Source organism: Humulus lupulus, chromosome 6 (genome assembly GCF_963169125.1).
Source record: "Humulus lupulus chromosome 6, drHumLupu1.1, whole genome shotgun sequence".
NCBI lineage: Eukaryota > Viridiplantae > Streptophyta > Magnoliopsida > Rosales > Cannabaceae > Humulus > Humulus lupulus.
The window spans coordinates 95,318,257-95,331,074 of record NC_084798.1 but is presented as its reverse complement, the minus strand read 5'-3'; the positions used below and the strand labels follow the sequence as shown (position 1 = coordinate 95,331,074).

Sequence of the window (12,818 nt, the reverse complement as noted above, 5' to 3'; positions counted from 1 at the left end):
TCTAGGATCCATCTCCTTATTATAGACTATACTAAGTTTGATTATCTGCAAAATTAGTTTCATTTTCTTCAATAAATCTCAATATGATAGAGATTTAAAATCTGATTATTGGGACGATCTTTGGCTTTTTTAATTATTTTTTCTCTTTAAATAGGGTTCTCCTTGTTCCTTGCACTGATGATAGACAGACTATACATTACTATATCAGAGAGCTGAGTCTACTTAGAAGAGCTTTGGAAGCAATTAATGAAGGATGAGTAAAAGAAAATGAAAAAAAACAAAGAGAAAGTAACACAACTTAACCACAGAGCCCGATAGACAATATGATATGTTTCAAATGGCCTTAAAAGGGTCATAACTGTCCTTTAATATGGTTTCTCAATGTAGATATACAGCTCTCAATGATTTATGGCTTTTCCAACTCATGCATACTGTTTTTTAAGTACATTAGACCACACTATTCCCTTATTATAATTAATACTTAAGTCACTGTAACTTCTCACAGCATGGATAGGAAGCAAAATAATCAAGACCCAACTCAGCCTATAACTGTTAAACATATCACAATGAGTGTTTTGGTAAGGATAAGGTTATTCCAAGTTAGAGGATAAAATGTAACACAACCTATCCACTTGGGAAAGTATACTTAACCAATTTATACAATTTATTATGCTCAAAGAGACTTTGAACCCTTATCTTCATAACATGCAATGACAGTCAAATAAAAGCACCTTTCTGTATGTTTAAAAGGCCAATACTTTGTTTTTCAAAAAAAAAAAAAAAAGGCCAATACTTTTGTCTTTATTGATTGACCTTCCAACACCACATAGGGAATGAAAAAAAAAATCCCATCCAGTTCAGATTAGTAGACTTTTTAAACTTTTTAAGTTTGGGTTTTAGGACTTTTTATGCATAGATTATTCCAATTTACTTTAGAGCCGCCTATGGTCAATGGGAAAAGACAAGAACAAAGGTTATGGTACAAGTGGCTAATAGTTCCCACACAAATTGAATATTTCAAAACAAATATAAAATATAAATATCCAACTGTAACCCTTCAACTGCCAATTATGGGTCTATAAGCAAACACACTAACCCTGATTAAAAAAATAATAATAAGTCTCATACACAGCAAGCTGCCAAAAAGGGTCTTCAATGTTTAATAAAAAGTTCAACAAAAACTTGTTTAAAATAATCATGTAAAGGTTAAGAACGAGATGAAAAAGGAAAGTGTGCGTAATCTTTAACATGTTTTTCTTTTCTTAGTCGGTTGTCTGCAGCTGAGTGTTGGAAACAAATTGAATCCACCACTAATTGTGTTGTGTAGATTGGAACCATGGATAGTGTTATAATATCAATCAATCTCACTCTCTCACTAAAGGCCGGCTCTAGATACTAAGGCCAACTTGGGTTGTTGCGACAGGAACCACTTCTTCGAGATCTTATAGGCCATTAAATTTGGAGTGTGGACAAGTTGGATAGTTGGATTAGTACAAATACAAGATATTTTTTTTAAAGGAAGACTACAAAGACTAATTAAAAATATTGCCTTATTGACATGGTTGAAGTTGACCCACAAGAGCAAAGTCTATTGAGTTTGATGGTTGTAACTTATAACTTATGCCAACCTTAACAAGGTAGACTGACCTAGAAATTGACTTTCTAGAAGTCATGGTGTTTTCTATTAATCAAAAAATTAATAATAATAGTAATAACCTAGACAGTTGAGTTGAGGCCAGCACATGAAAATCATTATTCCCTAGACAATTTCATTTTTTCCAAGAAAATATTTAGGCTGAGAAATATGTAGAGTGGGAAACAGCAAAATTGAACAAGTTTTATCAAATATTGATTGATATGTTTTATTATTCTAAATTTGACCATTAATAATAATAAAAAACAAATCTCTTTCACTAATTTTGAAGATCCCTTACCCTGTGTTTATCTTCAATGTTTTTTTCTCTAATAAGATGAAAAAATTAATCAATTTTCATTATTTTTTTCCTTCAGCTATTCTTTTTAGTATTCTACTATTCTTGAACTATTTTTCAGATTAAATAAACACCGCTTCCTAAAAATTTATTTATCTATGACTATAAAATTACCATTACTAATAGTTATAATTTTTTTAAAATTGTTCTTAGAAATGAATAGATTTATCAAGTAATTGAGCGGTGTATTAAGAAAAGAATCTTAGTTACAAAGAATGGTCTACTTATATAATATTAATTTTGCTCTCGTTCTAATTCCATTCAAGATTAACTTTGTCCTTAGAAAAAAAATGGTGATAAAAACAATTGGTATCGAACAGAACTAATTTTTTCATTTTTTTGCTTTGAAACTTTTCCAGGTACAATATCAATTTCCACACTCCCAAATGCCACTAAAAAACATCTCTTTCTACTAGCTTTGACAGTATTAATAGTATTTACATTAAGCTCTTCCAAATGAACTCCCAAAAACGACATCTCTAAAGTATCGTTTATATCCGAAAGCTCATCATCACTTTCTTCAACGACATTACTCCTAACTGTGATCCAATCTTGGTCCGAAGACCAATTCGAAACTGTTAAGACAGAGTCACCAACCAATCTCTCTATTCTTTCAGAAGCAGAGCTCAAAGAAGAAACTTCATGGTTCTCTTCATCAAACGAGTCCCAAACATTTTGATCAAAAACACTCTTTGGAGAAGAAGAAGAAGAAGTAGAGGCTACAAGCTCCTTCATTTGCTCTGTCTCAGATCTCAACTCTTCGAAAAATGGATGTTTCAGAAGCTCTGTAGCTGCCATCCTCTGTTTCGGATCCCTTTTCAAGCAAATTCCCAAAAAGTCCTTAGCTTTCAAGGAAAACCAGCTTGGAAACTCCGGTAAATCATCCGAAAACCCGATTCGGTAAAGAGCCGATAAAGGGTCATCTACCTCCGGCCAAGGATTCTTTCCGGTGGCCATTTCAATTACTGTGCAGCCAAGAGCCCAAATATCAGCTTCAAAACCCTGTTCTTCTCGCCTGACTACCTCCGGCGCCATGAAAACTGGTGTACCGGAAAACTTTCCCAAGCCGGAATTTCCATCTCCGGTAACTTCTCCGACCGTTGTAGCACAACCCAGATCGGAAATCTTGACGTTCTTACTTCCCATCAAGATATTCGAGCTCTTGACATCGCAATGGACCAATCCATTCGAATGAAGATACTCCAAACCATGGAGAATATCCCATGTGTATCTTCTGATCTTGGTCTCGTCTAGCTTCCCTCCTTGCCTCCGGATTTCGTCTCTGAGCGTGCCACGTGGTAGGTACTCCATGAAAAGATTGTAGAGAAGGTGATCGTTCTCGTTCGTGATATCAAAACCCATGTACTTAACGACATGAGGAGAGTTTAGCTTTGAGAGGAAAGATTGCTCTTTTCGCAAGAGTTTGGAGAGAGAAAGCTCGGTGGATTTGACTGCGAATATGTCACCAGAAGATAATCCGGATGCGAGGTATACGGCGGCGGTAGAGCCCCGGCCAATTATGGCTCCTCTTGTCCACTCCATAAGATCAATAAGAGCAGAAATTGAGAAAAGGGAGTGTGTTGGAACTCTTTTTCTTTTTTTTTTCTTTTGGGGGTTTTCTGGTGCCTTGAAACTTTAGAATACTAAAGCATTTATATATATATTTATATATATATAGGCCCGTGTTTGGTACTTTGGTTTGCTCAATAGTTTTATTCAACCTTCAAATGGCATAAAAGAAAAAGATTGGAAAAAAAAGTAGTAAATTACAAGTTAGTTGACCTTTCCCACTTGCCTCGTAAACAGAATGTCTCGTTGTGTTCACATTAAAAAATTTGTTATTTTTTAATGTATTTGACCTCTTAAATTGGATTGACTTTAGCTGAAAGTCAATTAGAGCTGAGCCTTTGTATTGGTTTGGTTTATATATTTTAAAATTCAAACAACCAAAAAAGAAAGAATGGGATAAGTTCAAAGTTTCAAAGTTAATATGATAATTTAGAACAAAGGAGTGTCTTTTGAGTTATTCTAAATAGAACAAAGCATCTCTATTACTTCACAACTACGTCAGCACAAGAGTTGCGGGCATTAGTGGAATATAGGCCAAAAAGGCCATGCATATTAAAAAAAAAAAAAATGATATATCGAATTTGTAATAAATTGTCAAAAAAATATAATTTTTTTTTAAGAAAAGTTAATTTATTGTTTTTTTTTTTCTAAATTTTTACTTTTATAGATTTAATTTTTCATATTTTTGTATAAAAGTTTATTTACGCTATAATTTTACTCTTAATTAAGTTTTATTAATTTAGAAGGGTATGTTCATCGATGGTACGACTCGATGTTCTTGGCTGGGTTTCACGGAGGTGCACGCCTAAGGTGAATTGCAGGTGGTGATGGTGGGTGGCCGGAGATGATGGTGGAGATGGTGAGGCAAGCAAGTGGAGGACATAGGGGTGACAACTAGGGAAAAATGAAAGAAAAGAGGTGGCTTGGCTGAATGAGATTTTGCTATGTTAATTACCATAGTACCCTTCATTTTGCTAATATTTTTTTGTTTAATTTTGATTTCCAATATGTGATTAGTTTTTTCATAAACTGAGTTTTTGTTAATTAAATTTTTTCATACAAATTAAGGAAAGTTTAATTCTCATATTTTTGCACATTGATGGCTAAAAAGCCATATTTTTTAAAAATTCCCAAAAAAAAAATGTGGGTCACCAATTAGTATATTGTCAATTGTAATATATATTATACAAAGTAATAAAAAAGGGATTTCCTAAATAACTGCAAATTAGTGTATAAGCTACACAAAAGGGTAGGTGGTTACCCCAATTTTGGAATACACCACAACTAAGAATATCAAAGGAGTAAAAAAAGAAGCGGGAAATTAAAGATCTAATATGGGTCAAACTAAAAGGGAATAATTAAAGTGATTAGTGTGCTTATAAAGAGAAACAATGCATACAACCAAGCATATGAGTTGAAAGAACCGCCGTTCTTCATGATATTATTGTAATTATAATTAAAATTCTTTGAAAAAAAAAAACAGGAATTTTCAAAAGGAAGGGTAAAAAAAAATGAGCTTCCGGATTTTGTGGTTCCATAACCATGTTGAGAGAGTTGAAATTAAAGTAGATCCACTAGTTGTGGCCCGTTTATGGGAAATGTGGAATACTTGTAATGAGAGTCCTTATGGTTTATTCCCATTCCCAACAACCAAATTTTGTGAACCACATAAGGCCATCATTAAGGGCTTTGGCAGTGGCGCTTATTATTCAGAATTTTAGGCGCCAAATTGATTAGGTTAGGCCTAAAAGCCAAATTCTAGAACTAATTATGTGTGGAAAAAAAATTAAATAAGAAAAAGTATATAGTAGTCCCAACTCCTAATGAGTATGCTTTCAACTAAAATGAAAGAGATAATTTAAAAAGTGGGTGAAGCCGTGAAACCCAATGTTGACCTCCAATTTCCTTAATCAAAGTTTCTAATGTTTCAGACAAAAATATGGATCTGGTTGTTATTTTGTCTTAAAAAAAAAAGGGAGATATTCATTAAACCAACAAACAATTACAGCAGACTAGCCAAGTTCGTCTCAAAGATCGAACACGCAGCAAAGGGCAGCACCCCCATTCCACATGGTTGAAGCTTTGTTATTGATATCAATCTTAGCTAAACAATGAGCAAGAAGGTTAGCATCCCTATGCTCAAAACAAAATCCTAACAAACCTAAATTACAACTTAAAGATAAAATATCCAATATTGTTCCATCAACATCATTGCAACCCCAGTCCTTTTTCTTCAAAAGTTGAATTGCATAGAGGCAATCAGATTCCAACTAGAAATCCTCCAGATTGATCTCATCGGCTAGTTTAAGGCCAGCATGGACTGTCTTTAACTCAGCAGCCAACTGAGACAGAAGAAGATAAAAAAAAAATGAGATTATCATTTAGAGAGTTTTCTTAGAGTTGTTTGTTAAGTTTCTTTGAGAGATCATGTGTGGTTTAGTACTATAAAGTTTGTTGTCAAAATCAAGCTTGCTTGGAAAAGATAGAATTTTTATCAAGCTACGATGGGTGAAGAAACTTAACTGTCAAAATTAAAACACGTGGTCGTCACATATGGATGCATACAAGGTCGGCCCTGGGCATAGGCGGGCTAGGCCCGTGCCCAGGGCCCACCCTTACCCAGGGCCCATTTTATTTAAAATTAGTTTAATTTTATATTACTAAATATTATTTTAATTTTATTTAAAATTACATAAAAAAATTATATATACAAAAGGGCCCATTTTTTTCAAATTTATTAAAACCGTCTTAGGCCACTTTTTTTTTCAGGGCCGGCCCTGGATGCATATCTCCAAGACCAAGACTTGTGGGATATCATTAAAGGTAACGAGGTCACACAACCAAATGATGCAAATGCTCTAAAGAAATGGAAAATTAAAGTTGGCAAAGCATTATTTGCCATTCAAACCACGGTCGAAGATGAAATGTTGGAGCATATTAGGGAATCGAAGACACCAAAGGAAGCATGGGATACTTTTGCATCACCATTCACAAAGAAGAATGATGTAAGATTGCATCTTCTAGAGAACGAGCTTCTCTCTATCACACAATGCAATATGACGATCAGTTAATACTTTACCAAGATAAAATCTCTTTGTCGCGAAATCTCTGAATTAGACTCTACTGCTGGTATGTCAGACTCCAAAATTATAAGAATTATTATTCATGGATTAAAAGCTGAATATAGAAGTTTTATTGCCACAATACAAGGTTGGCTAAGTCAACCTTCTCTTAATGAATTAGAAAACTTGCTAGTTGACCAAGAAGTGTTGGTTAAGCAATTATCTGGAGTCTCAATAAAGAGTGACGAAGAAGCACTCTTTAGTAGTAATAAGAAAGGTCGACCCCGACCAAGTTCTAGCAGAGATTCTAGAAAATATGATGACAAAGATGGTCATCATGAAAGCTCCCAAATAGGGGGAGCTCAAAAGAAAGACAACTGGGGTGGCCAATTTAAGAGTAACAATAGATATGATGGTAAATGATACAAATGTGGGAAGAAGGGCCACATTTCTAAAAAGTTTTGGTCCAAGAAGAAAACAGCAGAGGGCAATGCATTCATGTCAAACTCAGAACAGACAAGCGACGAAGAATGGGATGTTGAAGCATCATTCATTGTGGAGGAAGGAGAATTAGCTCTGGAAGTTACTGTTCCTGGACCAATCGACTAATAGTGATTGGATAATCGACTCTGGATGCTCAAATCATATGACAGCAGATGAAGAGAAGTTGCAGAACATGATCAAGTACAAAGGTTGAGTTGTAGTGATAGCCAACAATTCAAGATTACCGATTGCCCATATTAGTAAAACAAAAATTGTGCAACGATTCAGTTCAAAGGAAGTACAACTCCAGGATGTCTACCATGTATGTGGAATGAAGAAAAACTTACTGTCGGTGGCGCAACTTACGACATTAGGTCATCACGTCGTATTCGGTCCTCATGATGTCAAGATATATCAAGACCTTAAGATCTTTGGAACACAGACAATGAAAGGGCGATGTTTAGAGTTTTTCTATGTAATGCCAGCAGAGTCAGCTTATGTAGACAAGACCTTAAAGAACGAAACAACAGAATTGTGGCATGCAAGGCTAGGACATGTCAACTATCATAAAATCAAGGTGATGATGAAGTAGGTTATGCTGAAAGGTCTTCCTCAACTTGAGGTTAGAACTGAGACTGTATGTGTCGGCTCCCAATATGGTAAGGCACGTCAATTTTCGTATGAAGATTCAAAGTTCAAAGCCAAAACACCATTGGAGCTAGTCCATTCTGAGATATTCAGGCGAGTCAAGCAGCCATCAATCAATGGCATGCGGTACATGGTTGCCTTCATTGACAACTTCACACGATATGTATGTGTGTTCTTTATGAAAGAAAAGTCTAAAAAAATTTCAAAATTTAAAGAATTTAAAGAAATAGTCGAAGGAGAAATTGGCAAGAAAATTCAATGCCTATGAAGAGATGATGGCGGTGAATACACATCTGATGAATTTTCTCAGTGCTTACGGGAGTATCGCATACACCATCAATACACATATGTAAATACACCACAACAGAATGGAGTAGCTGAGGGGAAGAATTGACACCTTGTACAGACATGTCTAAGCATGCTACATGCGAAGAATGTTCCAGGAAGATTTTGGGCAGAAGGTATGAAGACAGCAGCTCATGTGATCAATAGACTTCCCTAAGAAAAGTTAAGGTTCGTTTCAACCTTCGAGAAACTGTGCGGTTGTAACCCTGTAGTAAGTCACTTTCGAGTGTTTGGCTTTGTTTGCTACGTGTTCGTGCCAAGTCACCTACGTAGCAAATTTGACAAGAAGGCAATTCAGTGTATCTTTGTGGGATACGATAGCCAAAGGAAAGGGTGGAAGTGTTGCGACCCTACAACTGGAAAATGTTATACATCAAGGAATGTGGTATTCGATGAAGCCTCATCATGGTGGTCACCACAAAAGGAAGAGGTTCCAGATTTCAAAGAAATAGAAGAAAATTTACAGAAGAAGATAGGGGAGCAAATTGTTGGCTACATTCAACTCAAGAAATTGACGAAGAAGAAAAAAGTGGGGAAGACAACGAAGAGGCAACACAAAGTCCCTGGAAAAGAGGAGTGCATCAAAGAGTAGTAGAAGATGCAACTGACAGTCAACTTGAAGCAGTAAGCCCACAACCTCGGAGATCAACAAGAGCATTGAAGCCAAATCCCAAGTATGTCAATGCTGCTGTAGCCGAAGAAGAAAAGTTCAGAGAACTTGATATTGTTAGAATTAATGCCCTAAAAGCATGTAAAGCCATTTTATTAATTTAAATAAAAGTACAATTTTATTATATATTTGAATGTTATAATTATTGTTTGAATTAATTGTATAATAATATCAAGAAAATTCCTTATTTATTCATGAGAATATGATCTTGTATTAGTATGAGAGAATTAAGATCATATATAATGAATAAAATAATAAGTAACATATTAAAGTATGAAATCTTTAATTAATGGCTACTAGTGCAATTTACTAAGCATACGGGATGCGAATGATCTAGATTCAAATTACTGAAGTGGATATACATCTTAGTAAAGGTGTTGTACATAATAGAGATTATATATGGCAGGACCGATGAGAATTAATGATCTTTATAAACTTGTCGTTTGACATAAAGATTTAATTCTTATCACAATAGATGATCATTTGTAGATCAGTCTAAATCCTGAGTATTCATGAACTCTTGTTTGTGTTTATTGGATGTTTTGATTCTTAGTATAATGAGGACAATGACTTTTGTTTTGGAGATTCAATATCATGAATGGCTGGGAACATGATTTACAATAATGAAATCCATACTTTCCTAATGGATTGAATATTAGTTCCCTTAAGGGTTAATTCTGGAACTGAATAGTTATTGAGCTCAAATCTATAATATGATTATAGATTTATTATTCGCTAGTGAATTAATGGTACTTAAGGATCAAAAGGTAATTAGAATGGTAAAATGGTAATCTTGACTAGCTCTAATTAACGAACCATTAAATGGAGGACATAACTACATTTATTGATTATATCTATGGATTACAAGAGAAAACTCTGTAAATATAATTTTATAAATACATAGAATGCAATTCCATATTTATAGTGAAGTAATCATGGAATTAATAAATAAGATTTTTAGATTAAAGAGTTTAATTAATAATATGGTTTATTGAAGCTTCGTATTATAGGTCCATGATCCACAGATCACCTCTGTCCTACATTGTCAATGGTAAGGATGTCAAACGAAAGAATTGTAGAGAGGACTGAACTTCAAATGAATTAACTTTCTAGGGGAAAGAAATAATTATGTGATCACTAAGAGCAATTGATTAATTATGAATTAATTAATTATTTAACTATATAGTTTTCATTTTGAAAAACTATAGGTTAAAATTAATATTAATCATGCTTGGATTAATATGAAAGAGAGATTAATAATTATCTTATTTATAATAAGATATTTATTTATTTAAAACTAATATTTTAAGATAAAGTTAATTTTGAATTAACTGATATTTATTTTGAGATAAATATACTGTCTTAAATATTAATTGAATAAACAAATGAGAAAATTAGGGATAACCCTAATGGTGTGGTCACCACACTCACTGTACAGTGAGTGTGGCGCCACACACATGGATTTCTTATCCGTGATATTTGAATTTTGAATTTCAAATAATTTATTTATTTAGTTATTATTTTTTAAATATGATTTAAGTTAAATAATTAAATAGGTTATAACTAATCAGTTTTATTTTAAATAAAATAAAGATTAAGTAAATTAGTTAGTTGTCTTTATAAAGATTAATTATCTTTATAAATATGATTAATTATCTTTAGACTTTCAAACTCTCTCTCTGAAAAGAAAGCGATAGTTTTTCTAAACCTGAAAAGCTATCATACATATTCTCTCAATCAAACCTCTCTAGATCTCATGTATTGAGTACATCTAGAGAGTCTTAAATCAACATTTTGAATCCTATGTGCCCACACACATCCTTGTGTGTTTAAGGATTGGTCCGGAAGATCAATGTGTGAGCTTTCAAAATCTAGATTGGAAGATCGTTGATTTATATAAAAATATTCGTGGATACTTGATAGGCTTCAAGAGGTAATCTCTAATATATTTTTATATGATTTAATATATCTATATGTTGACCCTTGATTTAGTCAACGACACGGAGTTACTGAGACTGAGAGAATTAATATAAAAAATGCAAGAACTAAAACGACACAAATATTTTATAGTGGTTCGACCCTAGAAATTGGTAATAACCTACGTCCACTTAGTGATTTTATTGATGTAAACTCTGAAACCTACGATCAACAAACTAGGGTTCACTAAGTTTTACAAGCTCCATACTGGAATACAAAATCGTGTATAAAAATACTTGTTCTCTCTTAATACAAATTATTCCGTATCTCTCAAATGGATCCCACGAGTCTTATTTATAGGCTCTAGGATGTACATATGAACCTATGGGCCGTCCTATACTTGTGCTACAAGTATATTTAAATAATAACAGAAAAATGATATTTACATATAAAGAGAATTAGATATCCTAGAAATATCCAACTCATAACCGTATTTGAATTCTGGCTTTGATCCTACGAGTAGGGGTTGATCGCCTATGTCATCACATCAACTTCCTTGTTACTCAGCATGTCCCTCGCGCCTATCGGCCAGCTTAATTTCCTGGTTGTTGGTCAATCAAACTTTCATCAAAAAACAGTCACGTGCGACTCATGTGCGGCTTGATCGTGCCACGTCATCAAGCAAATATTTTTGGGTAAACATTTGCCCCCCAAGTTTATTTTAATGTGACCAGCATTTGATAAACTTACTCGACCAATAATCCAGCTGACCTGTCACATCTGTCAGTACTTACTTTTTCAAAAAAAAAAAGTAATCATCACCTTTTCGGTTCCCCAGACACATTTTGACGATTATTGCTATTCCCCATACTTCGAAACTCTAATCTCATTATTACCTTGCATTAAGGCTCCGATCAATATAAATATATGTCCTCCAACTTCTTTTCATTTTTTACCCAAGCCTTCTCTCTCCTCAAGAACACTCAGAATAACCTCCAAGAAAACCAGCGTCTTCAGTTTGATCTGAGGCATCTACGATCAACTTCAAGCACCATCCTTGTGTTTTCTTCAACAAATCCATACTTCAAGTAAGTTTTTGACTTCATCTTCTTACTTTTGTAGCAATTTTCACATATTATTTTCCTGATTTGCATGTTTCCACAACTGGGTTCACACTACTCTTGGAAATTTTTTTGGGTAATCGAGTTTAGGAAAAAATACACAGAATAACTATGCTAGAATAGGATTTTAGATAGTATAATGTACAATACAATGCGTAAAAAGAAATAGGGAGTATATTTACGCTGATTTTGAGTCCAAAATCGAAGTGACAATTCGATTTTGAGTGTTTCGGGAAAGCTGGGTTTTTCTCGCCTGTTTTTTAGAGTTGAAAAGTTTTTCCGAAAAAATTTTCAAATTCGCTTTTTGATCTATTTTTCACCCTGCTTGCATGTTTATTGTGTTTTTATCAGGATGTTGTTGGTTGTATAAAAGCTTACTTTTTATACACGAGCAGAGTTATCATTTCTTTTCTTTTTCTTCTATCTATTGGTCATAGATTCTCACCTCCCCTTTGCTCTTCTCAGATGTTCATGCATGATTCTTGGGGGGTGAGAGACCAATAGACGAGGAACTTCTCACTTTGCTATTCGAGGATCAAGAACGACCTTCTTTGTCTTTTCCAGAACCTTCGGCATCACATCCAAACCCTAAGATCAGTCCTTCTCACACTCCTCCACGTAACCAACCGAACATGGGTCGTGTTAAACACATCGCTCATAGAAAAAGAAAACCCACAAACTCACCTACCAACCAGCCTGCAACCAACACTGAGGATCCCTCAAATGACCCACAACCCTTAAATTTTGCACCACTAGATATTTAGCCCAGGGCCCATCCACGCGATGGCCCCCGAGCAAAGGTAGCCTGGTACATAGCCCCTCCGAGCGTTATATCGACCAGAATGGTGGCTAAGTATCCCAAGAAGTACGGGCTTCCTGGGATTACTTTATACAAACCTACACCCGACTAGAGGCCAAACATGCCCGGAGGTGCCTACAGTGCCTGATCGAGGTACCATATAGAAGCAGGGGCAATCTTCCCCTTGCATGACTTTTTTTTGGGGGGTGGCCA

General features: G+C 34.6%; 1 protein-coding gene across 1 annotated transcript; it reads right to left on the bottom strand.

Moving 5' to 3' along the window:
• Positions 1-2,173: 2,173 nt before the first annotated feature.
• LOC133782371 (mitogen-activated protein kinase kinase kinase 17-like) lies at positions 2,174-3,639 on the bottom strand. Its single transcript, XM_062221658.1, has one exon. The coding sequence runs from the start codon at positions 3,531-3,533 to the stop codon at positions 2,271-2,273; it is 1,263 nt and encodes a 420-aa protein (XP_062077642.1). The 5' UTR covers positions 3,534-3,639; the 3' UTR covers positions 2,174-2,270.
• Positions 3,640-12,818: the final 9,179 nt, after the last annotated feature.